The 27,543-nt window shown below is 37.8% G+C and overlaps 2 protein-coding genes across 5 annotated transcripts in view; one reads left to right on the top strand and one right to left on the bottom strand.

Annotated features, from left to right (window-relative positions):
* The window catches only part of ACSS3 (acyl-CoA synthetase short chain family member 3), a 58,350-nt gene extending 34,145 nt beyond the window's left edge, over positions 1-24,205 (top strand). For both annotated transcript variants that reach the window (XM_081956686.1, XM_081956687.1), the window contains 7 exons: positions 4,631-4,726; positions 6,971-7,034; positions 8,207-8,288; positions 8,937-9,059; positions 13,521-13,620; positions 13,781-13,956; positions 16,019-24,205. In XM_081956686.1, the coding sequence (XP_081812812.1) occupies positions 4,631-4,726; positions 6,971-7,034; positions 8,207-8,288; positions 8,937-9,059; positions 13,521-13,620; positions 13,781-13,956; positions 16,019-16,087 (710 nt within the window). In that variant the 3' untranslated portion in view covers positions 16,088-24,205. The remainder of the gene's footprint in view (positions 1-4,630; positions 4,727-6,970; positions 7,035-8,206; positions 8,289-8,936; positions 9,060-13,520; positions 13,621-13,780; positions 13,957-16,018) is intronic.
* The window catches only part of PPFIA2 (PTPRF interacting protein alpha 2), a 232,043-nt gene continuing 221,708 nt past the window's right edge, over positions 17,209-27,543 (bottom strand). For 2 of the 3 annotated variants that reach the window (XM_081956680.1, XM_081956681.1), the window contains 6 exons: positions 26,858-27,033; positions 26,484-26,581; positions 25,637-25,812; positions 25,485-25,553; positions 24,322-24,481; positions 17,209-23,398 (listed from right to left, as the gene is read on the bottom strand). In XM_081956680.1, the coding sequence (XP_081812806.1) occupies positions 23,340-23,398; positions 24,322-24,481; positions 25,485-25,553; positions 25,637-25,812; positions 26,484-26,581; positions 26,858-27,033 (738 nt within the window). In that variant the 3' untranslated portion in view covers positions 17,209-23,339. The remainder of the gene's footprint in view (positions 23,399-24,321; positions 24,482-25,484; positions 25,554-25,636; positions 25,813-26,483; positions 26,582-26,857; positions 27,034-27,543) is intronic. The other variant, XM_081956679.1, reaches the window with a different exon arrangement.

Genomic DNA, 27,543 nt, shown 5'->3' with positions numbered 1-27,543 from the left:
AAAAAATATCAGTTACTGCCACTAACATGGCTGATGGAAAAAACAGGCAAATTTTGGCAGCTGTAGTAGTGAATTCAGCCATGTAGTTTAAGTTTGCTTTAGAAAGATCAGGTCTACTTTCTTTGGTGGCCTTAATGCTGCTGTTATTAGTGAAGATAGAACAGAGCTCTCAAAGTATTTAGATTGCTGGAGGAAGCACTAAGAATGCTCCAGCTATCATTTTCTGTAGTTGTGTCGATGCTTCTTTCCCATTGGATATTATGTCAGCGCAGTAGGGGAAAGCAGAAAGGCCATGTCAAAAAGTTAGCTATGGTGTTCTCAGGTTTGCCCGTTGCAATCAAAAGCAACTGGTAAGAGCAGGGCACACTCCTTGCACTGACATCACACATCATGGAAAAAGCAAGGTTTGTTTTAGAAGATGAAAAACATTACTTCTCTACCAGATTAGAAAAGCTTGCCAGATGGCCTTGGCAATACATATGGGTCATGCTGACATATCTTTTAAGAATAGTAAAAGTTATGAAATTGTGTTAGTGTGCCTCTGTTCCTGTCTTCTGTTGGTTAAAAAAAAGGTAAAGGAGTCCCTGTGGATTTTACTCCATTAGTTGTTGCTAAATATAGGGGGCAGTGCTCATTCTGTTTAAAGGCCATTGAGTCAGTGGTGTCTGAAGACATTTCTGCAGTCATGTGGCCAGCATGACATCATGGAGTGCTATTATCTTCCCACCAAGTGATACCTGTTTATCTATTCACATTTGCATGCTTTTGAACTGCTAGGTACACAGGAGCTGGGGTGAAAACAGGAGCCCACCTGGTCATGTTGTGCTCAGGTGTAGAAGCTGGTCTGCCTGCATTCCAGCAACAAGCCCAAGGTCTTAATCCCCGAGCCACCACTGTCTTCTGGAGTTACAATTTTTATTTTTACTAAAGTAGAATCAGCCTTATTTGAAGCAGTATCTTAAAAACTGCTTTGACCTGCATTGTTTCTGCTGGGATGTAACTGGCAGCACATATGAACTGAGTTTATTTATGTGATTTTTATCCTGCTTTATTTGTATAGATAACTCAAGGGGTGAATATATAGAGAGAGAGGGAGAGAGAGACTGAGAGACTGGTCCAAAGTCACCCAGCTGTATTTTCATGTTCATTTTGGTTTTTGGATCCATCATTCAAAGCATTTAGATAAAGAATGAGACACATTTTCTGTTTAAAGATCATGTTTGTTCACTATATAGTGGCAGATGAAGCCATAGTGGACATAAATCTCAACAAATTTCCCCCCTCTTTTTTCTCCTCCTTTCCTCCCTGTGATCTTTCTATTTTCACTCTGATTTTGTAAAGAGCTTTACTTTAATAGAGGTTTCACCTAAACAATGAAAATTTTCCACCATTGATTTTACGTATTAAAGTAGCAGATCTTTAAGATGGTATTGAAAGCAGCTATCTCTCATTAGAAATATATTTTCAGAAGGAAGCATTCAGTAACAAAATGCTTCTAAAACTGAAGTACTGTCTACTTAAGTTTATTTTTGCCTATGATGATCATATCTTTATTTCTGCTTCACCTATCTCCTTTTCATTAGATTTCTACGTTTTATTATTTTTATCTGGTTTTAAATCTATTTTTATTCACTTAGACGATCCTTTGCTTATATTAATTCAATACCTTCCTCCATTTTTAAATCTAGAAAATCAATATTTTTAGAAGTCTGATAAAAATATATTTGAAAAAAAAAGCCATTAAGGAAAAATGCTTCTAAAGTTTTTTTTCCAAAAGGTATTGCAAATACCCTCGGAATCCCTCGGAATCACCTTTGCACCTCAATAAAATGGAATAAATATAAATTGGATTTCTATTAATATTTCTATTAAAAAGCCACTCTTTCTTTGAGTTTGTTATTATGTATTTAAGTTTCTCAAGTACATTTAGTAGCCATAGAGTGGCTTCCCCATTCAAGGAATATTTCTATGACTTTCCTAAGTTTAATTTTTATACAATGTTATATTAATTAGACAGAGAAATTATTTGGCATCCTTTCAGTTTATTCTAATTGGGTCTGCTGAGATATGGCTATTAAGCCTGTACTGCCTTCCTACAAATTTGATCTCACTGCCAAAATAAAACCGGAAACCCAGACCTCATATGTAAGATGACTCTAATAAATAGTCATAAAGTTGACAATCTGTCCTGGTGTGTACTCATTCATCTTTCTGTTACGCCTAGTTCAGTGCCAGTAACCTAATTTCTTTAGGATACTGGACTAGATATTTTTGTGTTTAATTGACTCGGTGACTCCCCTCCCCCCGCCCTCCCATTATCCAGTCCATTTTCCAATTAACTCACAGTGCCCAATCACAACACCCCTCCCCTTCCAATTTCTCAATTGAAAAATGGTAACATTCCAGGTGAAGATTCTGATTGGTGGGCTTTCATGTTAGCTGCCCTGGTTATTCATATTAACAATTCCTCGTCATTTCCCATAAAGACGGGATTAATTCTATCACTGTCCCAACTTATAAGAAAATTGATAGGCAAAATACTGCTAATACTGCTATGTTGGCACTAGAAGAAAGTATAGCCTCTCATAGGATGGAGCTTTCATGAAGGAAGGATTGATTTAGAGTTGCCAAAAAAAGGGGGAAAGTATTTAAACACCTGAGATGATATGTTAAAATCAGAGATAAATGGCAGAGATAAGTGACAAAAATGAGATAGGAGGTAATGACAAAAACTGAGAGACACACTGATGATATGCATGTGTGCCATGAAGAAAGATCCAAGTTCACAATTCGGCCTAAAACTTAAAATAGTGGCTGCCATCAGTGTCCAAAATACTAGACTGATTTGATACTATAAAAGACAGATTTCAGCCATTTATTCCTTTTATCGCCTTTTGATCATGAAGTGCCTATTTCAAGACTATCTCTTATTTCTCTAACACATTCTATTACCATTTAGTGCTATGTCCTTTGCAATTGTGAAGATTGAAGGTATTTTTTCCCATCATATTTTCTTCTCTTCTATACATATAGTCCCCTTATTGTGATCCTCTCAATATGCCTCTTATTGTAGAAGATTTCAATAAGACTCAGGGTGCAAACACATGTACATTGATGTGGAGGTAAATCCTATATGTTTTAGAGGGTTCGCCTCTGCTTAGACATGAATAGAATTGTTATTTAGCATTAATTGTAAAACTAAGAATACAGTATTACAGAAAGTCCAGAAAGTGATTGGGCTGGAATTCCTCTTGCTAAGTGATATGGTTGTCAAGTGTGAAGTCATGTGACTGCATTGATTACCAACGGCAATCCTGTCAGTTTCCAATGCCAGTGAGGATTGCAGAGGTCATTAAGCAAGGAGTCCACACAACCACAATGTGGGAAGAGGTACTAAAACTGCATTCTAGACAAGCAGGCCAGTGGGTTAGAGTGAAAGGCAAATAAGCAGGTATTGTGGGCTGATACAACATACAGGCAGGAGAATGGGTCGGGATGCCATGAATGGGCACCATGGAAGATGGGAGGTGTTGCAGAGTGGAGGTGGATGGGTTCTATAGAGTAAGAGATCACATGGTGCCCAGTGGCTTCTCATGAGGAAAAGTGGCAGAAGCAAGAGCAACTTAGAGGAGCAATTTGTGATATGCTGCTGGCTTCCCCATTGACTTTGCTTGTGGGAGGGACAGATTGCAAGTGGCAATTACCTGACCTACTGTCTCTGATGATAGGATTATAGGATCTTGAAACCATTGCAATTGGGAGCTGCTTGCCAAGCATCCAAATCATGATTGCATGACTTTGGGGACTCTGAGACAGTTTCATTTTGTTATAAGCCCCACTCATTGGTACCATCATAAATTTGAACAATCATTGAATGAGTGGTCATAACACAAGGACTACCTGTTTGCCATATAATCAATCTATTGTATGTGATGAAGACATCCTTAAAAGTCAGGTTAACTTGATAACAGGATTTGCATACTTTCTGTACTGGTTCTAACATTAGCAGAAGTGTCATATAAGGGGCTGGACTCTAGCCAATCAGTGAGCGGCGGGCTGGGCTAGTTTAGTGCGGACGGGCGGGGGAGCGAGCGAGCTGCAACAGGACGGCCCCAGGGCGAGCGAGCAACAGGGCCGGGGCAGGTGTTCCAGAAGTTACTTCCGGGTCCATCGGTCGAACCTCCTCTCACCGGATCGGTAAATTTCACCAACCGGTTCTCCTGAGCCGGTGCGAATTGGCAGAAACCCACCACTAGTTAAGTAGGTTAGCTTGAGCCATAATAACTGGCTCCACATCACTTAAGGAACTCAGTGCTGTATTAAGGACTTCTACCAGAGTTTTTTTTAGTGCCAGTTCAAGAGTGCTTATTAAGTTTCCTTAGGTCAGTGCTTCCCAAACCTGAGAAAATTACCCAAGATTTTCTGATAAGCAGTAAAAAGGACTTAGAAGCAGTTTTGGGTAAATGAGGAAAAATGTTTAGGAAACACTGTCTTAGGCTATTTAAATTCTAAAAAATTCTAAAAGAAAGTTGTTTTCAATGTGAACATCAAAGCCAATTAATTTATACATGAACTTCTAATTATAATATTACAAATTTTTTTAAAAACATTTTTCTTTTTTAAATTACAGAAACAGGCTCTCCAATAACAGCTTCTTGCATTGGTTTAGGAAACTCACTAACTCCTCCTCCAGGACAGACAGGAAAGTTGGTACCAGGATACAATGGTAAAGTTGCAAAGTAGATACTCTTAAAAGTGTGTGTGTGTGTGTGTGAGAGAGAGAGCGAGCGCTTTTTAACGATTCCGTTCCTGACAAAAAGGAAAGGTAAACAGCCTTGAAAGCTTAAGTGATGTTCTTTTGACAATTTAGAACCAACCGAACTTTGATCTTTTTAAAAACTACTTCAAAATTCCTGTTATCTCCAGGAATTATGTCTTTATGCGATATATTTATGCAATCGTACCATGGATCAATTGTTTTCTAAAGCTGCAATAACTGTTTTCACTCTGACATTAAAGCACAACATAGTGTAATGTGGCCTGTTATTGCTTCATCTTTTACTTGGATTCTTTAGAGCAGAGTATCCAGTCCTGGCAGCTTTTAAGACTTGTGGACTTCAACTCCCAGAGTTCTCCCGCCAGCCATGTTGAAGTCCACAAGTCTTAAAGTTTCAAGTTTTGACCCCTTTGCTTTAGAGCAGCGATGGCGAACCTTTTTTGGCTCGCGTGCCACAAGTGGGGGGAGCGCGGGGGAGTCGTGTGCAGGCGTGCCGCACCCATAATACAACATGCGATCCCCCAGTGCGCATGCGTGCACGACGCCCCCCCTTTTTACATGCTTTTTTCGCCCTCCCCAGGCTCCAGAGGCTTTATAGGAGCCTGGGGAGGGTGAAAAGAGCCTCCCCCCGCACCCCCGGAGGCCCTCCGGAGGCTTCAGGGACCATCCGGAGGCTTCCCTGAAGCCTTTGGAATGCTTAAAACCACCCTCCGAGCAAACCAGAAGTGACTTCCGGGTTGCTTGGAGGGTCGTTTTAAGCGTTCGAAGGCTTCAGGGACCGTCCGGAGGCTTCCCTGACGCTTTCGGAGCGCTTAAAACCACCCTCCGAGCAAACCGGAAGTGACTTCCGGGTTGCTCGGAGGGTCGTTTTAAGCGCTCCGAAGGCATCAGGGAAGCCTCCAGACGGTCCCTGAAGCCTCGGGGGGGGGGGGGCGGGGGAGACTCTTTTCGCCCTCCCCAGGCTCCTATAAAGCCTCTGGAGCCTGGGGAAGGCGAAAAATAGCTTTTAAAAAGTTGAACTCAGCTGGCCAGCGTTTGCATGCGCGCTGACCAGCTAGCAGGGCAGCACCTTACGTGCCCTGACAAATGGCTCCGCGTGCCACTTGTGGCACGCGTGCCATAGGTTCGCCATCACTGCTTTAGAGTATCCCAACTCATGTAGGTTTTCACATGGGGCTTTCTGTTCTGTAGCAAAATACCCAGGATAATTGCTTATATATTGAATTGGTTGGGGCAGATTGAATAACAGTCAAAAAATTAACTTATATGCAAACTACTTCACAAAGATTAAATTGCTTGTGGGCTAGGAAACATATCTATATCATAGCAATTTAGGCTAGAGCTACAGATACTTTTTGAAGATCTATCTGGAAGAATGAATTTTGTAGGTTCTAATGAAATCATGGCAATTGCCCTCCATTCTATGGGTCTTCCTGACATATTCTGAACAAGATACTTTATATTGTTGCATTTTATAAGTATATTACAGTATCTGCACTAACATGAAACAAAACTTAAATCGAGGAGCTTTTAAGCTTGGTATTTGCATATTCACAATGTATCAATTTGGTGACCTCCATAAATACGTTTTACATTCAAAAATGTAAGAGTTCAACTACTTTATCAGGAAGACTTTTATGAACTAGACATAAAAAGGCAATAGCTGTTTCTAATTTGAATGACAAGTGAAGAAAGAATAGAATATGTGAAATCAAAATTAAGGAGTAGCAGCTTTCATAATGTTGTGATTTATCTTTGAACATCAAGTGATATCTCTTAAAATATAATTAAAACTAAAATTGTAAAATGAAATTATGAAATGTAGTGCAAGCTAGTTTAACTCAAAATAATTGATTATTTTTTATATAAAGGATGCATGGAAGGAAATGCTTTTAAATTTTTTATATTCTCTTTTCTTATTTTGATAAGATGCATGGTAATGATAAAGCAAAGGGAAATTCAGATGCAGTAACTATGGCAAATGACTCATTTATTAACCTAGGAATAGATATTGGCTTGTCCGTTTCTACTTCCTCATCTTTCATTATTCTCAAGAGTGTAAAATTTGTAAACAACAGGAATTTTCATTCCATTTAAGTTTCTGAAGTTGGTTAATGTTGAAATACTTCTATTTTAATTTAAATTGAAACTATTGTCTTTGTTTTTATGACTTGTGATGCCCTTTTGTTTTAGTTATGATTCTGGATGACCTCAAGCAACCTGTAAAAGTGAAGACTCTAGGAAACATAGTGGTGAAGTAAGCAATTCATGACTTCCCAAACAGTTACAACTGAGCAAAGTAAATAGAGATGGAGGGAAAGAGAATGTATTCAAAATGGACAATTGAAGAAATAATTTATATTATTATTATGGGAGATCCAGGTCTGTTGATAGGATATTGTAATATTGATCTGCGGCAATGTCTGTTTGCCAAGAAAATATTTGATGGACAATCTCATTTATGGAAAAACCCTTAATTGAAATAAAAAAATAAGGCTCATATACTGAAAAATGGAATTGTATTCTGAAAAATATTAATTGCTACAGGTAAAGGTAGCTTCTGATCATAACATCTAGGTTATTCTGTTGATTTTGTACCTAGCACACAAAGTATTTTGTTGCATTACTTCTAAATAATGTAGACCAGATACCTTCCTGTTTATTTATGAACCATGCATTAAGTAGAGTCTATAGGACTTACTGTTTTCTATGTGCATTATATATAATCTAACTCAATAATAAAACATGCTCATTTATTAAATGCCTTAGAAAAGTTAACAATGAAGAGCCATAAATATTTGATGAATAATCTCAAGATAGAATAAGAGACATCATTATGGTGGAAACTTCGCTAAGAAACCTGTGGATCTTTATATGACTTTTAGCAGATGTTGTATGCCAATTCCAGATATTGTAGAATCCCATCACAAATTCTTATATTTTCCATTTATTATTGCCTAAGCATATTTGTTGCAAGTCACCATTCCAACACTTGTTGTGTTGTTCTATATATATTGTCTAGACACCTGTTATGTTGTTCTATATATATATTGTCTAGACAAGCATAGAGATAGAAGCAAAGAAGAAAATAATACCTAGAATAAGAATCCATGGCCCAAGAGTTATAAAATTAGGTCGATTTACTTGCATAACACTTCACAATAGGCTACATTACTCTCAGATGTTTACATTATGAATCGCTTTCTGTTGCTATTTTGTGTTATAATGTGGAAGATCTTCCTGGATAGGTAATGATTTAAATTTTAATTCTATTTTATTCTAGTCCCATATTTAGAAGTATTTTGAGTTTAGAAGAACATATTTAACTATTTTTGAGTTTTAGAAGAACATATTTAACTATTTTTGAGTTTTCTATATTAATGTATTATGCAGTTATATAACCTCCCTCCCTTTTTAAATATACAACAGGTTGCCTTTGCCACCAGGAGCCTTTTTAGGTCTTTGGAAAAATGAAGAGCTTTATAAAGAATTATATTTCCAAAAATTTCCGGTAAGAAGTGATTAAATATATAATGGTATACATTATTTAAAATAATATGAAATTCTCTATATTTTTCTTTTAATTTTGAATAATGGCTATCCTCACTTCCCTTATACTTGTTGTAAGAACATTTCTCATTTGGCTTTTGAATCCCAAAAGTTTTTCTAAGCTTTATGGAAATGTTTAATTTTCAATCTTTAAACTTGCTGACTGGTTTAATTTTAATTAAAATATATCATCTTATATTAAAATATTTTACATGCTAAAAAAAATCCTCTGAACTCACACACACACGTATGCATACACATACACACATATGTGGCATATTTAGGACAGCAAAATTTCAGTTATCCAAAATGTGTATTTTTCTTCTTCTTCCAAAAGTCTTTATCCAATGGGATCACATATAAGGTGAACAGCACCCATGGTAAATGCTTCTCTGTGTTCCACATTGGGTTTATGCGGAAACCACTTCAATGATGTGTCAACCTGTCAACCTCCATGAACAGACCCATGAATTTTAGATTGTAACTTAGAACAAATGCCAGGGATCAAAATAAATACTACTTTGGTAATGCATCGATTTAGGAGCAAAAATGTAATATTGTTGTACTTAATATTTGGAAGCATTTTTCATTTATCTACTTTTCTTCCTAGGGATATTATGACACTATGGATGCAGGTTATATGGATGAAGAAGGCTATCTATATGTCATGTCTCGTGTGGATGATGTGATAAATGTTGCAGGCCATAGAATTTCAGCAGGTGCAATTGAAGAGGTAAAACATGAAACAACCAGGAAAAATGGTACCTCAGTTTCAAACACAGAGAAAGAGTGGAGGGGGATCTATCTCAAAATTAAGGGGTAATTTTTTTCCTGGTGAGCCACTTCTTTAGCAAAGTTTTCTCCATGAAGACTTAATGAATGAGTGGAGCAAGGGCAGCAGTGCTCTTATCATTACTGTGCTGCTCCTCTTACATACTTACTGAAAGCAATTATACTGTATTAATTTCTGACAATATTCTAGAATAGACTGCTGCTTTCTCCAAGACACTCAAGAAAAAATAAATGGTGGTTTGCTGACAGCTTTGATCGTAATGCAGAAAAAGAAATAATTGTTTTAAAATAGAGTAGAGAGGATGCATTGTTTAGCCTGGTGAGGGTGTAGTGAAGCATATCACTAAACTCTCATTCAGTATTCTAAGGTATGATTTGATTTGAATTCAAGACAAATCAAGGAAAGAACGCATGATTTGATGCAAACTGCTTCACAATTTGATACAGAAAAAAAAAACCATCCATGGAATGAGGAAGCATTAAAATTCCTGCAGCACTCTACTTAGAGGCAGGTAGTAATGGATGAGAATAGCAAATCTAACCTCTGTGAAGGATATTAGTCTGTCAAGATTTATTCAGAGGTGGGATTCACTTACCTTCTCTACCGGTTCACAAATAGGAATGTGCTTGTGCTGGCTTCACTCACACACGCCTTGTCTGCGTATGCACACCACCTTGTGCATGTGCAGTGCTCACGCATTATGTTGGGGGCAGGTGGGCGGAGCCTCCCACAGTAGCCACTATCAGTTTGCCCGAACCAGAGAGAACCGGCTGAATACCACCTCTGGGTTTATTGGATCTCATTGTAAATATTTGTTTGAAATATTTCTCCACATCTTTAGAAAATGAACCAGTAAATATGAGGAAAGGCCTATACAACAGCAATCATTGACCAGAGTCTATAGAGACTCAGTGAATTAATTTAGAAATTGTTTTGAGTCCAAATTAAAAAAATATTTTAAAAACATTTAAGGTTTAAAACTATTTTAAAATGAACTCATGCCAGATGTGATAGCCCAGAAAAACTCAGTGGCTTGACCTTTTGGACTAGGTAGTTTTGTTGCCTCTGATCACCTGGCTTTCTAAGGTGCCAGAAATAATACCAAAACTGGTTGGGAAATTTGCTTATCCTGGAAAACATCTCCTCAGCATTGTGGGTAATTTTAGACAGGGCACATTAGCAAGGTTTGGCATTTCCTGAGCAGGACTTGGTTGCAGCTTTGATTGCAAGTTGTATGGGCAGGGCAGAGCACAGGAGTCTTATCATTCCATTAACACAAGAAAGAACTAAATTAAAGTTTGTGGCCTTGCTTAGCACATTAAAAAAGCTGAGAATTGGGCAAATCAAAGCAACTCAAACTAAGTTTTGTTTTGCCACCCAAAGGAGCTCTATCAGAGAATTTAACCAAATGAGAAAACCGATTGGTTATATAACTCAGTCCCTCGCATTCTCTTTCTGTAGAACTGATAATGCATCATATATTTTCTATAGCAACTCCAGAGGCAGTAGATGATATATAGAATTTATGAAATGTTTTACAGATAGTTCTCGACTTACAACCATTCATTCAGTGTAACATTTGAACTTTAATAATACTGAAAAATACTGATTTATGACCAGTTTTCACACAACTGTTGCAATATTCCCACGGTCAAATGATTAAAATTTGGGCGCTTGGAAAATGGGATGTATTTATGACAGTTACCTGTCCTAGGGTCATGTGAGTCCCATTTGTAACCTTCCCAGCTGGCTTCTAACAAGCAGTCAATGAGGAAAAGCCAGATTCACTTAACGACCACATGATTCACTTAACAACTATGCAAAATATTTCCTAAGATGGGGGGCAAAACTCACTTAACAGCTTGCCTTGCTTAGCAACTGAATTTTTTGGCTCAATGGTGATCGTAAGTCGAGGACTACATGTAGAAGGCTACACAGTGCTTTCATCTATGCATTTTGATTGAATGGATTACAGCAGGTCTGTTTTAATTCATGAATCTGATTTGTTACAGTGATTTGATCAAAGCTTCAAACTGAAATATCCTTGTGAGATTTGGAGTGTGATCTAATTCAAAGCCATGCACCTATTTTACTGAAATTAGACAGGCTTCTTCCCCACACAAATGCTTGGTAATTTATTCCTTGCTGTTTAATGAATAGTTATATTTTATAACTATTATTTATTTTTTCCAGGCTAATCTCAAATTTAGGAGTTTTAATCATCTATTTTAGTGTTGTGGTCCAAGTGGAAATGAATAGTCTACTCATACGTTGTGACCCCTGCACACTCCTTTTTCTACACATCAGAGCCAACCACCACATAAATTACTTTATCACAAATTCATTTATAATCACATATGGTTTAGCACATATTAACTCCTAATCTCAGTCAAGAATAGCTGGGAAACTGAGAGTTTTTCAGGCTACAGATTAAAAAGTTCCCATTAATGTTTGAAAGAGTCACCATATAATATGAAAATTAGTTTCTATTGCTACAGATTAATGAATGGACCATGACATTTAGATGTTTACATTCTCCAAGTTGGACCTTAAATATTTCAAATGAATTCCTGAGCGAATTTCTCCTCAGAATATTCCCACTGGTGAAAAGAACATTCATTTATGGCCTAACCCAGTGATTCCCAAAGTGTGCACCGCGGCTCCCTGGGGAGCCGCGCTATCGTCATAAGGGCGCCGCGAAATATTCAATTATTTAATATTCAAATATTCAACTAGCGCTGCCGGGGAGAAATCAGCAGGAGGGGGAGAAGAACACAAACTTCTGCTAGAGATGCCTTCTCCCCCCCTCGCCTCCCCCTGATCTCTCCCTGGCAGCGCTCGCCTCACGCGGCAGCAAAGTGTGTGTGTGCGTGTGTGTAATGGGGGTCTGGCTGGGACCGATCAGCTGAGAGGCTGGTAAAGAAGCGGCGCTCGGAGGAAGAAGGCAGAGATGCTGGCTGGCATTCGCTTCCCTTACTTTTTGCCGCCGCCGCCCCGGCAGGACGGAGCATTACCACCCCCTCCCTGCTGGTTGCAGCCCAGGCCCTGCCTGCCCTGCTTAGCTGAAAGTGGCGAGGGAGCAAGCCGCGATGAGCAGGAAGGGAAATGAGCGCTGGCCACTATCCCTGCCTTTTCGCGGCAGTGGGGAAGACTTCTTTGCCAGCCTCTCAGGTGATCGGTCCCATCCAGCCCGTTACACACACACACACACACACACACCGCTTGTTGCCGTGCGAGACCAGCGCTGCTGGGGAGAAATCTGGGAGGGGGAGAAGAAAACAATCTTCTGCTAGGGATGGTCTTCTCCCCCCTCTCCCCCTGATTTCTCCCCAGCAGCGCTCACCTTGCACGGCAACAAGTGGTGTGTGTGTGTGTGGCTGGCGCTCATTTCCCTTCCTGCTCATCGCGGCTTGCTCCCTTGCCACTTTCAGCTAAGCAGGGCAGGCGGGGCCTGGGCTGCAAAAAATAAGGGAAGCAAATGCCAGCCAGCATCTCTGCCTTCTTCCTCCAAGCGCCGCTTCTTCGCCAGCCTCTCAGCTGATCGGTCCCAGCCAGACCCCCATTACACACACACACACACTTTGCTGCCGCGCGAGGCGAGCGCTGCCAAGGCGTCCCAGTACCAGGGCTGAAGGGGTGGCGGTGGCGAGGATGGGTGGCCAAGGGCTTCCCTCCCTCCCCACCCAAGCGGACTTCTTGCACGGCTCCAGCCTACGGCTCTGATGAGGATCCGCGGTCCTATTTGTGCAAAGCTGAGTTTTCGGCTGTCGCGGTAATAAAAAGTAAATATCGCTCGAAAATTAACGTCGAGCAAGAAATGAGAGTCGCCATTTCCAATTTTATTCCAAGATTTGAGAAGTTGTGCAGCGAACAACAAGCCCATCCATCCCATTAATAATTTTAAATCATTAAACGATATTCAATAAATTGTGAATTTAAAGCTCGTGTTTAATTTATTTTTCAATTAACCTAACCTTAACGAACTAAAAAGTAGATTTCCAAATTCTTAAAAAGTCAAAAATTTAAAAAAATCGGATGTACCTATTAAGGGAGCCGCGGAAAAAATCCGAAGTGTTATGGGAGCCGCAAACCGAAAAAGATTGGGAATCTCTGGCCTAACCCTTTTGCCTCATCCTAGGCTACTTCCCCCATGTTCCTGAGAGATCTCAAAACTGTATAGAATAGGTTTTTTAGGGGTTTGTATGCAGAGAAGAAAATGACAAAGATGGTCAGTTGCATCTGGCCAAGTGGAATGTTTTCTGGTCACAAGGCTCTTATTAATGGAGAGCTCCATCTTATTCTCCATAGGCTGCTGTTGCTGGACATACTTGGTCAGATAAGTAATGGACATGCAGTCTTATATTTGCTTAATATGGTATTTTTATTATGTCCCCTCTTCAGGCTGTTCTCTCCCATATGGCTGTGGCAGACTGTGCAGTTGTTGGCCAAGAGGATCGACTAAAGGGCCATGTTCCTATAGCATTGTGTGTCCTGAGAAATGGTGAGAAATGTTCATTTACAATCTATCTTTGGAGTTTTGAAGTGAATGATTGGTTTGAGATTGTTGTCTTGATTTGGCTGTGATAGCCGTTGAGAAACAAAATTGTACCATATAAAGTAATAAAGCCACTTATGACACTTGTGCTCTTATGTGCTATTAGGAGTTGATATTGAAGAGGAACAACTTTTAGAAGAAATTGTTGCACGAGTTAGAGAAGATATCGGTCCTGTGGCAGCATTTCGGAAAGTAGTATTTGTGAAACAAATACCAAAAACTCGTTCTGGCAAGATACCACGATCAGCTCTTGCTTCTCTTGTGAATGGGAAGCCATACAAGGTAACAGCCAGTATTACAGCATATAGTAAGGTACCTGTGACTTGACATGTCATTGTTTTAGAGATATTTCCTAACCTAAATAGAGAAACAGAATGATCATGGGTGGGCAAAAATTCGGTAAGAGAGGGAGCAACTTATTTATGTGTCATGTTGCTCACAGACTCTCTGGGCAGAGTACAATTAGATATTAATAGCATAAAAACATTATGCAAAAATTTAAAAGAGGCAAGGTATATTAAAAATTGATTAAAAAAGAGGAGGAAGGCTTTCAGGACACCAATCTGCCCCATGGCTGCATGTTCAACTGTGCACCCCAAGCCATGTTTTTATGGCTTTACAGAAAGCTAAGAAAGTAGGGGCCCACTTCATCCCCAGGTGGAGAGTCTTACATTGGGCGGAGACAGTGACAGAGAAGGCTCTCTTCCTAAACACCATCAGTTGGAATTCTTCAACTGATGGAATGTGAAACATACCTTCCCTTTGGGACTGTGGGACAGACTGATGTAATGGGATAAAGTTCCATAGTTAACCTGACACATTGCCACATAAGGCCTTAAACTTTATAATCAACACCTTGAATTGAGCCTGGAAGCAGATAGGTACCAAATACAGTTTGCTCAACAGAAATGTTACTGCACTATTATTTGGGTGCCCAGAATTGCCTGCATGCCTGCTGAAGCTTCTGGATACTCTTCAAGGGTAGTCCTACATAGAGCACATTGCAATAGTTCAGATGAGTGATGAGCAGAGAGTTCTCTATCCAGGAAAAGGCATAACTGGCACACAACACAAATTTGTGCAAAGGCCCTCCTAGCCTAGTGAATCTTGGAAGACCTCCAGACTACGCACCAGGTCTGGGGTAATGCAACCCCATCCAAGTCCAAAGATGAAAAACTCCCGGATGCAGAGGGCTCCCTTCCCACCATCATTGTATCTTATTAGGGTTCAGTTGAAGACTGGTGTCCCACTATTTAGGTTCCTGCAGCCTCCAGGCACTGTGAAAGGACATTCACAGCATCACCCACTTTACCCCAGATGGAGCTGTATAACTGGAAATCATCAGCATACTGGTGATACTTTATCCTATAGTGACACATGATCCTATCCACCTATTTCATGTAGATTTTAAAAAGGATGGAGAAAGGACCAAGCCCTGTGGCACTCTGCAAACCTCTAAGAAAGAGGGAGGAAGCCAGGGGTACAGGTCAGAAATGGTATGTGGGGATGCATGAGAGATGCCTTATGGGTTGGGAAGGCTGTGTGGGCATGCACAAAAAATGCCCTGTGGGCAGGTAAGGCATTGCAGGTCAGTGGTATAAATTGGAAAGGGTGCCTGGGGGTCATGCGAGAGGTGCTGTGTGGGTTGGGTTGGGCACATGGTGGGGCAGCATGGGGCAAGAAGAATGCATGGGCGTTGCAGGGATGTGTGAGAAATACTGTGTCAGTGGGGCACAGCATTGTGAGGTTGGAAGGGTGCCTGGAGGTACACAAGAGCTGCCACACAGGTCAGGAAAGGTGTGTGAGGGGGCAGTGTCTATTTGGAAGGGGACATGGGAGTGCACAGGAGGTACTGCATGTTATCAAGGAAGGTGTACGGAAAAGTTTGGAAAAGTCTATGCAGGTGTACAAGAGGAGCTGCATGGACTGGGAAGGTTGCATGGGGATCCCTTCCTCCCTGTTCTTTTCCCCTTTCTTTCCCTTAGCAACAGCCAGGTAAGTGGCTCCTGCTGGATGAGGGAAAGGAACAAGGGATTGCAAGACTGCCTGGGAAACTGTCATAGAACATCGTAAATGAAGATCATGTGACTATAGCAGCATCTGGTATCATAGCAGCAGCCAGTATAAACAAAGATGCACAAATTTCCCAAATTTCATTCCCTTAGAAGTCATGGGTCCTTATTTTGGACACATTCTGTAACTTGGCTCATTTGAAGTATCTTTAATTGTTCCCCTACGATGCATTGTATTTTTATGGGCAAATACTGACTTGTATATGATTTTCACAAAAACGAAAACATTAATTTTAATTTGCCATATTAAGACACAGTTATTTTTTTTTCAGATAACCCCAACTATTGAGGATCCTGCTGCGTTTAAACATGTAGAAGAAGTGTTAAAAGAATTAAAATAAGATTTAACAACCAGTTTTGTTATATCAAAAATATAAGTAAAATGTTTATTTTATTTCTGTAAATGTGTTATTGAATCTTAGTCACAGTAACAAGTAATATTCAGTTGGCAGTGTGAATTCTACAGTGAGCTACTTAGATGATTTAATTTTTTTATGGTGATTAGAATTGTATGAACAAATATTTGTAATATACATATTGTTCTTAAATACAGTGCAACAGATAACATAATTTAAATCCTGTTAAAATTGTGTTGGTTTCTTTCAATGCCAGGACAAAATTTAATCTTAGTCCTTAAAAGTTTGCTTTATCTGAAACACCCATACTTATATTGAAGTTTTTTAAGTAGCTCAACATTGGTAGCTAAAATTTGTTGTAATTTTAACATAGAGATTTAAATTTTGAGTAATAAGGAAAAGAAAATGATTGTTAATGGCGTTAATGATTTAAGTATTAGCAAAACCCTGTAATTCAGGCCTACTACTGGCTACAGGATACAGTGGATGCAAATGTTTCTGGGCGATGGTAAAACTCAGTTGAAACTACCTGGGTAGAGCGAAGCTACTTTATTTTTCACAAATACTAACTAACCACTCAATCCTTACTGACAAATTCTACAGGTATGACCAGTTGAGCCCAAAATTTATGTTGCTAAGTGAAACATTTGTTAAATGAGTTTTGCCCCATTTTATGACCTTTTTTTCCTTAGTTGTTAAGTGAACCATTGCAATTATTAAGATAGTAACACAGTTGTTATGTGAATCTGGCTTCCCCAGATACAACCAGCTTGTCAGGTTGCAAAAGCTGATCACATGGTCTCTGGACACTGCAAGTGTCCCAAACATGAACCAGCTAGTAAGCCTCCAGATTTTGATCATGTGACCATGAGGATGCTGCAATGGTCGTAACTGAAAAATGATCATGTCACTTTTTTCAGTGCCACTGTAACTTTGAATGGTCACTAAATGAACTTTGTTAAGTCAAGGACTACCTATATTCCTATCTCCCACTGTCCTTTTCCATGGTAACTTTCTCATAAGGTTCTAATTTTGTAGGCAACTCGTTAACTTGGCAGAAAAGTTAGGGAACATAAAGTGCCAGGAAGAATTGGGCTGCTCAAGTATGTGCTGAAACAGCCCAATTGATTTTTTTAAAAAAACGTTTATATGGTAGAATCCTTTAAGAAATCCTTTAGAGCAGGATTTGAGTGTCAGTCTATGAAGTTAGTCTAGACAAGAAAACCAAAACAAGAATCTTGCAAGTCTGAAAATGTCCACCCCCATTGGCCTACTTTTTTGTTTCAGAGAATTAGGGAGGGTCAGTTTTGAGATGCTTTATCTGCCCTCCATTCCTGCTTTGGACTCAGATTTCTCTTGTCAGACCATTGTCTAGGCCTGTGATGGTGAACCTATGGCACACAAGTCGTTTCTGTGTCCACGCATGCCATTGCCCCAGCTCAGCCAGCTGGTCCTGGGTTTCTGACGCATGCATGCGCGCCAGCCAGCTGGTCGTCAGGTTTCTCACGTGTGCATGCCTGCCAGTCAGCTGGTTGATGGGTTTCTGAGGTGCACATGCACGCTGGCCAGCTGGCTGTTGGGTTTCTGGTGCTCTGTTGCATGTGCCTTCCGGTTTGGACACACTGTGCCTAAAAGGTTTGCCATCACTGGTCTAGGGTGTTCTTCCTCCTCTCTAGGTTTTTCTCATAGCCCATTATGGTGATTGTGGCTGTGTACTTTGCCACAAGTGATGAATGCAAGTTTAAGGAACAAAAATATATATCTCATATTCAGAATGGCCAGATAATTAAGGTAAATAATAATTTGTAGCCACATAACAATTCCCAGTTAGGAACCAAGCCAAAAAAGGATCATATAGTTCAGAAAGATTGCCCTCTAGTGTTAAAACATTGAGAGATGTAGTCTTTAAAATTGTGCTGTGTTTTCTAATACCCAAATTATTTTAAAAGACTGTTATACCTTTTTATAAACAGATATTTAGGACTTTAACCACTTGGCAGTCATGGGAATAATCTTTGTATACGTTTGATCATTCTACACAGGGTTGCTACCCATAATATGATAATGAATTTGGGTAAAGCTAGAGCAGGGTGACCAGGGGGAGCATTTAATGTAGTTGAAGCGTTCTGTTGCTGTAACACCTGAAAGCATTTTCTTGCACCTATCTGCACCCCTACTTGTAGCTTTAAATGTGAAAGGCAGAGAAACACCCTGACAGTGTTTATTTGAGAAGGAAGGACAAACACCATATCCATGAGTAATTTGTTAGGGTCTCTCATATAATGATATTTGGGAGGGGATGAAAATAGCTTTCTCTTTCATTCTGACATCCTCTTTTGCTTTATCCTTGTCCTACTTAAAAAGGTGCTAGAAAACAGATGGCATTCATGAATTTTTTAGTTGCTTGCAAAGAATTTTGAAATTAAGGGAGAATTGCTGTGATACTAAGTTGAGGGTTGTTCAACCTGCTTATGCGGAAAACAGTAAAATGTTTAATTGAAAATAAATTTGAGTAAATCTTTTGTCTATTATTCTGTCTTTTCCCTTCCTTTAATTTGGCATGTGCTGAGAACTCTTGCAGCCAAATTTTAATTCTCTGTGGAATGAGTCCATTTGCTTTCAGTGGAAGTTACTGATTAATAAAGTATAATTTAGATTGTAATCTAAGGAATCCCCCTTTGATTAAAAGGAGAGGCCAAGTTTTCTTATGTGTTAAGTAAAGATGGATTTGGACAAGGTAGTTGTGGGCAAGTACACTAAACTTTTTTGGAGGGTTGGGGAGTAGTGGGATCCAAACACTACCTGGTCTCTGGCTTCCTATACAGACCCCACCACTAAAAAAAAAGAGCAAGCCAACATGAAAAAAATGCAATTCACAAAACACTTGGAACAAAAGTGTAGAATGATCTGTAGCTCAGGCTGGTAGATTGTAGGTTATGACTTCCTCTTTCAACTTTTGAAAAATCATGCGCTCTTCTGTACCTCCACAAGGATCATAAAGGTAAGGCAGAGAACAAATTAAAAATTAACTTGTATTTTCTGTCTGGAATATGTTTAGCTGGAAAAGACACAGTAGTGTACTGAAAAGAAACATTTTGCAATATAACTAGAATGAGTTGAAATTGGTATATTTCATAGTACTGTGTGCAAACGCTTTAAATTCAGATACTTTTGAGTAAATCAAATTATTCAAATTTAAAACATTGTATTTCAAATAAGAAACTAATATTTTGAACATTTTAGAAATGTGTTGATCTCCGATACCACAGACAGAACACATAAAAGAGCACTGATTTTATTTTATTGACAAGGGGGAGAGAAAAAAAACGGTCACCATTTAGTTAACTAAAATCTGTTTAAAATTTTAAAAATGCAATAAAACAAATGCACGTGCAGATGTTTTGCAGATAAGCCTGCTGAAGGACAGGACTTAAGCTACAATAAGATCAATCAGGCAGCAAGATTATTAGCAAATAGAGTAGGTAAATTACATTATTAAATAGTTCTTACTTTGAAACTTCCAATATAACAAAGGGCAAACATCAATAACACCATCAAATAAAACCATAGCAGATAATAGTTTCTCCTCTAAACTTCTATACAGTATATAATAACTGTTTTGTCTTTTAGTTATTTCCTCTGATAAAGTTGACTTCAGTGAAGTCTCAGCAAGGCCACTTTTGAATGAAAGCCTAACATTAGACAAGCAGCTGTTCCAATACCCGATTATAATGGAGACATGGAGGGTATTGTTATACAACTGAAACGTTGAAAATCAGATTTATTTTCTTTTCATCATTTTGTTTTCAGGCCAATTTTAGCTAGCATGTGAAGAATTTTGAGGAAAAAAAATACTAGCAAAGCTAGCTGCTTCTTGGTAATTGCTTCTTTGTAGCCATTGAGGAAAATGTCTCTTGCTTTCTGTATTTCGTTCTGATTTTTGCAGTTTTTCTTCATGTTAGTTTTAGAAAAAAAGAGCAGTCACAGTGCTTTTCTACAATTTTGTATGCATTTCTGTTTGTTGTTTGTATATATGTATGAGAGTTCTGTTTTGCCTTTATAGGTCCATTTTTGGCTCAAGTTTCATTTTTAAATCTTTTCCCTCTTGATCATTAGAGGCAAGAATTCACTTTAAATAGTGGTATATAATTTTTGAAAAAGTAGGAACATGATGAAGCATCTAATAACTTTTTGCTATTCAATATCCAATTGACATTGCTACAATTCAAAATTGTAAAAAATAGTGGAATGAAAAGATACAAACAGTATACCTGACAATGTATTTGTCAAGTGTTTGCACTAAGACCCCATGTACCACATATTTTTTTTAAAAAAATCATATTTATATCCATTTACATGAGACACATATTAAAAAGAAATTCCACCATAAATACATGTAATTCTAGTATATTACAATAAAACAGATGGAACACATTTCAAAATGAAGGCCCCCTTTTGATAAAAGCATTATTTCTGCACATTGGCCAAATTTGTCATGATGTACAATTTTAAAAATTAGTAATTATTATTAATTAAACATTAGATGTGCAATCTGGACAATATTGTTGCTACACACTATTCAGTCATTTCAATGGAGCTTGTGACCAACTTTTGTGTCAACTCCACAGAAAGGATAAAAAAATTGTGTGACAGTAGTATTTGGCAGGTTGCACATTACAACTAAATATGTAAAAAGATCACCACACATTTTAGTTTGATAAACATTTATATTTTCTTCCCTATTACCCTGTTCTTGGAATAAAAAGCTTCTTAAGTTGGTGGTAGTGCACTTCAGGTAAAATAGAAGAAAGAGGTGGCATCTAGAAGTAAGGAAAAAAACAATTCATTTAATGATAACATTTACACTGATATAGATTATTTCACAGTAGTAATCTCTGAGTAGCAGTTGTAAAATAAAGCTTAGTTGAGGTGGGAAAGAGGTAAGGCAGAGTGAAGATGGAATCAGTAAAAATACATGGTAGAAGATTCACTGGTTGCATTTAAACTCATCTCTAAGAATAGCTAAAATAGCTTGAAATCTTATAATTTTCTATTTGTTTTAAAAACTAATCTTAGAATAACATAGAGATGTTTATGCTGTATATTAAGGATGCAGGTATAGTTAGATTATCTGGAAAAATAATCTCAGTAAAACCAATGGAGTTTATTTATTAAAACAGTTGCATAGGATTATGTTTCTTTGTGTCTTATTTTTTCTTTTAAACACCACTACCTTATTTTGAAAAGAAAAAAACAAGGAAAATGATTTTGTTTTGTGAGAGTACAAATTTATTTTAATGAATAGCATGTTTTAATAAAAATTACTGAGGTTACTGTTCTTGAGTAGGAAGATTGTAATATTTAAGAAGTATTTTAGAAAATATACGCATTTTGGAAAATGATGTTTTCATTATAGGATTTGTGTAGTCATTCCTGGACAAAGTATCCTCCTTGTTCTAATGAATACAGGTGCTACTGCACTGGACTGTGAGTGACATCACAGCAGTAGTAATTGTAAATTACATGGATAAAAGTTAATTTTTGCCTACATTTTCAAAACTGATTATATTTTATAATTTTTAAAAATAGCAAATCAAGTTCTTTATTCCCCAATCCCTTGCTATACTGTTTACTGTGAACAGCATTTGCGTGCAGGAGTCAATATCAGGCAGGAAGAGAGCAGCATTCAGCAAGTGAGCAATTAGTATAGAGGAAAATACAATTAGTATTTGCTAATTTTTTAAAAAGATTACAAACATTACACCAACTCATAGAAGAGAATGTGGGGTGAGAGGCAAGAAAAATAATTTATCTTTTTCAGAAGTCGGTTTTAGATTGGCCAGAGACATTATTGGAAGAACGAGACACACACTTAGGAGATAATTTTAAGAACATAAAATATTATTGGTTCCTGATTTTCTCCAGCTTACAAGGAGCCTAGTGAGACTACACACTATCAAATGTTGTATTGGAAGAAATGTTTGCCATACAACAATGCATTTTCTAGAGAAGCATTATTATCAAATGTCTTCTGTGTTATGACCAAGAGTTTGTGTAGTTCTTAGTGCTCTCTGAACTTTGTTTTTGCTTGCCAATGTTTCATTACTCAGTATGAGGCCTGCTCTCTGAGTGTGAGGTCTGCTCGTGTGTGTGTGTGTGTGTGTGTGTGTGTGTGTGTAAACTTACTCTGCCAGTTTTGATGAGGGTATATTTTCCTCTATTGGAACAATAGTTTGTTTTCCCCATTTGGTTATCAAATAACAGTGGTATATCAGAAAATAATTGTCTATTACTTTCTGAAGAAATACAAACAGGATGTATTATTGGGTTCAGAGGTAGCATCAGAAATGTAGCTGCTGCAACATGACTGAAACTGGCCTCCGCTCCCCTCTTCCATTCAATCATGTTCCATTCTCTGTGGCTCTAGAACATAGCTGAAACTGCCCTAAAGTGTGGCAAATTATGGATATCCTTCTAACTATTTGCAGTAATCCTTTGGATGTTAGCATGAAACAAACAGGCAGAACAAAAATGAGCATATCTTAAGGAAATTAAGGCTGAAGAGCACACCTAGGATATGAGATATTAAAAAAGTTCTTGGCATGGAGGAATAGTTGATCATATGTATCTTGTCCATCTCAACCTGAAATGTTACAGCCAGTGGTGGGATTCATATAATTTAACAACCGGTTTGCCCAGGGTCAGGTTGACTCTGTGGTGGCAGGAGTAGCCCATCCCTGTCCTCCAGCTCCACCGCACATGTGAAATGAGCCTCCCATGATGGCCAACCTGACCTTGGGTGAACCGGTTGTTGAATTACACCGCCCCCACTATCAAAGTGGATCCTGGGCGCTGCGCTACAATGGAGAAACGGTCAACAGAGAGGATGGCATGAGGGAAGGAGGAGGAGCAGGGAGAAGAAAGAGGGAAAGCAGCCTTCTCCTCCTCTCGTGCTTTGCCCGTTTCTCCATTGCAGCGCAGTACCCAGGATCCACTTTGATAGTGGGGGTGGGTAATTTAACAACTGGTTTGCCTGAACAGGTGCAAACTGGCTGAATCCCACCACTGGTAACAGCCCAAGTCACAGGTTTGCCAACAGTGCTTAAATGTACAAACCTCCAGCAGTAGCCTAAAGTATCCCTGTTATTTCATTTCCATAAAGAATTCAACCTTTTATGTATTTTCATCTGAATACTCACTTTAGTTCAATTCGGAGCTCTTTTTCATGCTAGATATGTCAACATGAATATGTGCGAACTGTAGAACTGTCTAACCTCTGTAACCGAGATGAAGCAACTGCAAATAGAGATCCAATAATATTAAGAAACTTGAAAGAAGGTGAAAAACATCATTAATGGAGGTTTTTCTAATATCATAAATAGCTGTGAGTTATTTTATTTTACCTTTAAGCTTATTTAATTCCAATTGCTTTGTTTCCTCTTTTAGTCTTTTGCCTAAAATAATGTTATTTCATCATAAATATTAACAAACTGTAAGTGTTTGCCTCCATTATATATAAAATCAAGATGAAACAATACATTTCAAATCATTGTTTGAATGGAAGGCAGGTAGGGTATATTAGTTCTACTTCATTTATCTGTAGGCTAAATGTTCAAATGGACTTTATGTTCATATGTCCAAACTGTATAGCCATATCTAAATGAGCTTCAAACCTGAATATGTAATCAGAATTTTTATTTAATACCTCGTGTGACCTATAGACATCCAGTGGTGCTAGAGACAGGGAAAACACTCCACCTGTGTCAGGTGGGAAGGCTCATTTGGGATTTCCAATAATGCATTAATCCAGTATTGAAACAAATCCAGCATCGGATAATGTGCTTTAATTTAGAAATATGAATTAAATCATTAATAATATTTAATCAGCAACTGAAACACTTAATTTTTGGTCAAGTATCTTGAATGGGTGACCTATATTGTTTTCTCGTATTCACACATTTCTTGCATATTTTCTTCATAACAGACATTTTGCTAATAATCAAACATTTTACAAGCAGAATGTTAATAGTTTAAAACATTATTTGAAAACTTAACTCCATTTTCCCATTGCCTTTTCCCTGCCTCTCAAAGATGTATTTCTTTTACTCTCTATTAGCTGTGAAATAGATGTAAGTGATTTGAATAATTTACATTAAATGTAACTAACAGCCATGCAAAGTTGGAACATTCATTTTGAAAGCAGGTGTTAATTGGCTTACCGTCAGTTGCCATTTTTCGTGACTGTCCTGATGTTGTAGTTAACCTAAACCCAGCTGGCAGTGTTTCTGAAGAGCCAGGCATCATGCTGATTCCATGAACTTCACGTGGAGGAAACTGTCTTCGCCAGGAAGAGCCCTGCCTAAAATTCTTGTCATCACTCTGCAACATACAATGTTGAATTTTAGTAAAGCTGAAATCTTTTCCTTGCACTAACTGTCATTTTGAAATGTTATAATCAGGAAAGTAGATTATTGCCTATTAAAAATGATTTTTGCAAACATGTATACTATGGAAATCTTTATCTGGTTTCTTTTTGAAAACAGGTTAACAATACATGCACTTATTACATCTGTAATGACATAGCCAGAGTAAGCTGACAATTACAAAAGCTTCAGAATATAACAAAAGGAATGACAAAAATATTGAATGATTAAATGGTTTTCATTTGATTTAGCAGTTGTAGCTAGGCGGGCCTTTGCACAGCAATGTGCATCATCAGGGGACTCTGCTCATAGTCACCCACACCTTAGACATCTCCAGATTAAAATACTGTAACACACTGCATATGGAACTGCCCAACTAATGCAAATGCAGTGGTGCAGGTAAATTATGTGTGCTCCCAAAACCACTCATCATACTTCTGTTCCATGAGCTGCATTGGCTGCCAGTTTGCTTCTGGATTTAATTCAAGGTGCTGGTTTTCATTACTGTTGCAATCTCATCACTAAGGAAAAATATGTGACTAAAAGAAACTGGCAATATATCTTATCACTAATTGCAGGTATATGTCTTAATTTGCATATTGGCAATTCAGGCTATTTCTGCAAAAATATCATGTATTAAATATCGTAAGGCTTCATCCTGTCAAATGACTACACTATAGGAATTCTGCGGAAATGAGCTAGTGACCTGTTTTCCCGTTGGGAAACTTATTCTGAATTAATGTGACTACATCCTTTTTTTACTAATAAAACCAGCATAGCCTTACTATCTAATTCCTTCCTTTCTCTACTTTCTCATCTATGTATAATTAAATTGGCAATGGTAATAATGTCCAACAATCTATTTTAAGGTATTTTTTTTTCATATATTTTATACAAACAACAAACATCTATTATTTTCTGTTGTTCATAATTAATTATATAAAAATAAGACTACTTACTTCATCAAGGCGTCTACCTGTTCCTAGTGCCAATAAATTGTTGTATTCTCTCTCGAGAATCTGCCGTGCCTATGGTTAAACAAATCAATAATGTAAAAAATATTTCAAATCCTATGGAAATTGAACGGGTTTTAAATAGTTACTTTATGTACCTGGGTATTCTGTGTTGGAATCTGTAACAATAAGGCTAAACTGCTATAATCAAAGTTATCATCTAAGGCTATGAGTGACCCATGCACACCACTTTCTAGCACATTATTCGCATAATCTCGTAATCCAATTGCTTGTATCCAGCGTATAACTCTGTCATTGCTCCACACCAACACATCTGTAAAAAAGAAAAAAAAAAGGATTAGGGTTGGGGTTATGAGTTTAGGCTAATAACCAATTTTTAAAAATATAAGAATAAAAGATCTGAGGTAAACCAAACATAGCTATTTAAAATTATATTGTACTCCCATAACGTTAGACCTGTTCCAAAATGTAAAGCAGTTTTTCCATAAAACGGATACATGAAATTTCTAGAGACAAATTCATATGCTGTAGCAACAAAAACTTATATTGTTTATATTATCTAACAATATGATTGAAAAATACTTTAGTACAAATCTAATTAATTATGAAGCTACATGCCATTTTTAATGTTTTTCCTTTTCTATTGTCACACATATGAAGAGTTACAAGGAGGAGCTTACACTGATAAAGCACATCGACACCAAAAGCCTATCCAATGTTAATGCACCTCTAGATTAACAAAGTTAGTTGTTTAATGTAATGCCATCTATTACTAGTTTTCCATTACAGATTGATATCTATTGCTAATAGATAGATACTACTTGCAAACATAAAGCTGTTACTACTTATTGTTTTAGTTACCATTTTGAGATGATGGTTTGCATTTACCTGCACTTCAATGTACTTTTATGAGATTGTTTCTGTTTAGAATATTTTATAGAATGAGCATTCAGAAAAACCCGTTTTATATTAGTAAAGCATTACCTTTTATTTCATGCTGACTTGCTTCCCTTCTCCTTTCTAATTCTTGTCTATCATAATTCAGTTTCTTTAAACACATGATTCCATATTGCAGACTTGTTCTGTTATTTTAAAAAAGTAACACACCATAAGGCAATTGGAAAGTTTTATCATTATTGAAAACTCTTATTCGGTTTCATAAACACTGGAACTATTTTGGGGCAAATAATTTAGAGTGAGAGAAGAATGCAGAAATCATAACATTAATATGTTGACTATTAGGGTGTTTAACTATGTTTCTGTTATCCCATATAAACATGTATCATTCATTTAGGAGTTGTACAGATCTCTATGAGTGAAGATTATGCGTGCCCATTATTTAAAATGTTATAACTTACCGATGAAAGCTATCCACCATTTTTAAATGTACACGGAGATCTTTTTTTGTTAGATGATCTAACATCCTTGCGTCCACCAAACATTCCATGAAGTAACTTCGGTATTGTGGTAACCCTAGACTGGGAAGCCATTCATTACCAATCCATTCATGGTTCATATCACCATAAGCTAGGGTCTATGGGGGAAAAAAAGGAAAACATAATGGTTACCTTATTACTACACCAATCACTACACACAGACACACACACACACACACACGTTTTTGGATGAGAAATGTTTTCAAAGAAAAAAAACTAAATTTGAAATGTCTGTGGAGATTCTCAATTCCTGAAAGACTCTAAGCAGCTTACAATTTTAAAAACAAGGATAGCAAAGGAAGAATCTGCCATACCTTACATGACTTCATAGCTAATCTATCGCAAATTTCAGGAGAACACATTTTAGAATTCCTAGCCAATTCCTAGCCCAGACATCAGGTTAAAGAAGTGCATTATAGGTGAACAACTCTAATTATATGGCATTTCTACTCCAATATGTCACCAGGTAGCAACATCTAATCAACTTTGGCTGATCTGAGCAACGACGTGGGGTTGGTCCTAGTAAATATTTGGATGGGAGCTGGCTAGGAATTGTGAAATAATAAGCATTTTGGAATAAGCAAAGGTAGCCTACTTCTACAATACCA

This window comes from Natrix helvetica (assembly GCF_964273705.1).
Source record: "Natrix helvetica genome assembly, chromosome: 6".
Classification (NCBI taxonomy): domain Eukaryota; kingdom Metazoa; phylum Chordata; class Lepidosauria; order Squamata; family Natricidae; genus Natrix; species Natrix helvetica.
The sequence above is the reverse complement of the archived record's forward strand: the minus strand, read 5'-3'. Positions and strand labels throughout refer to the sequence as shown.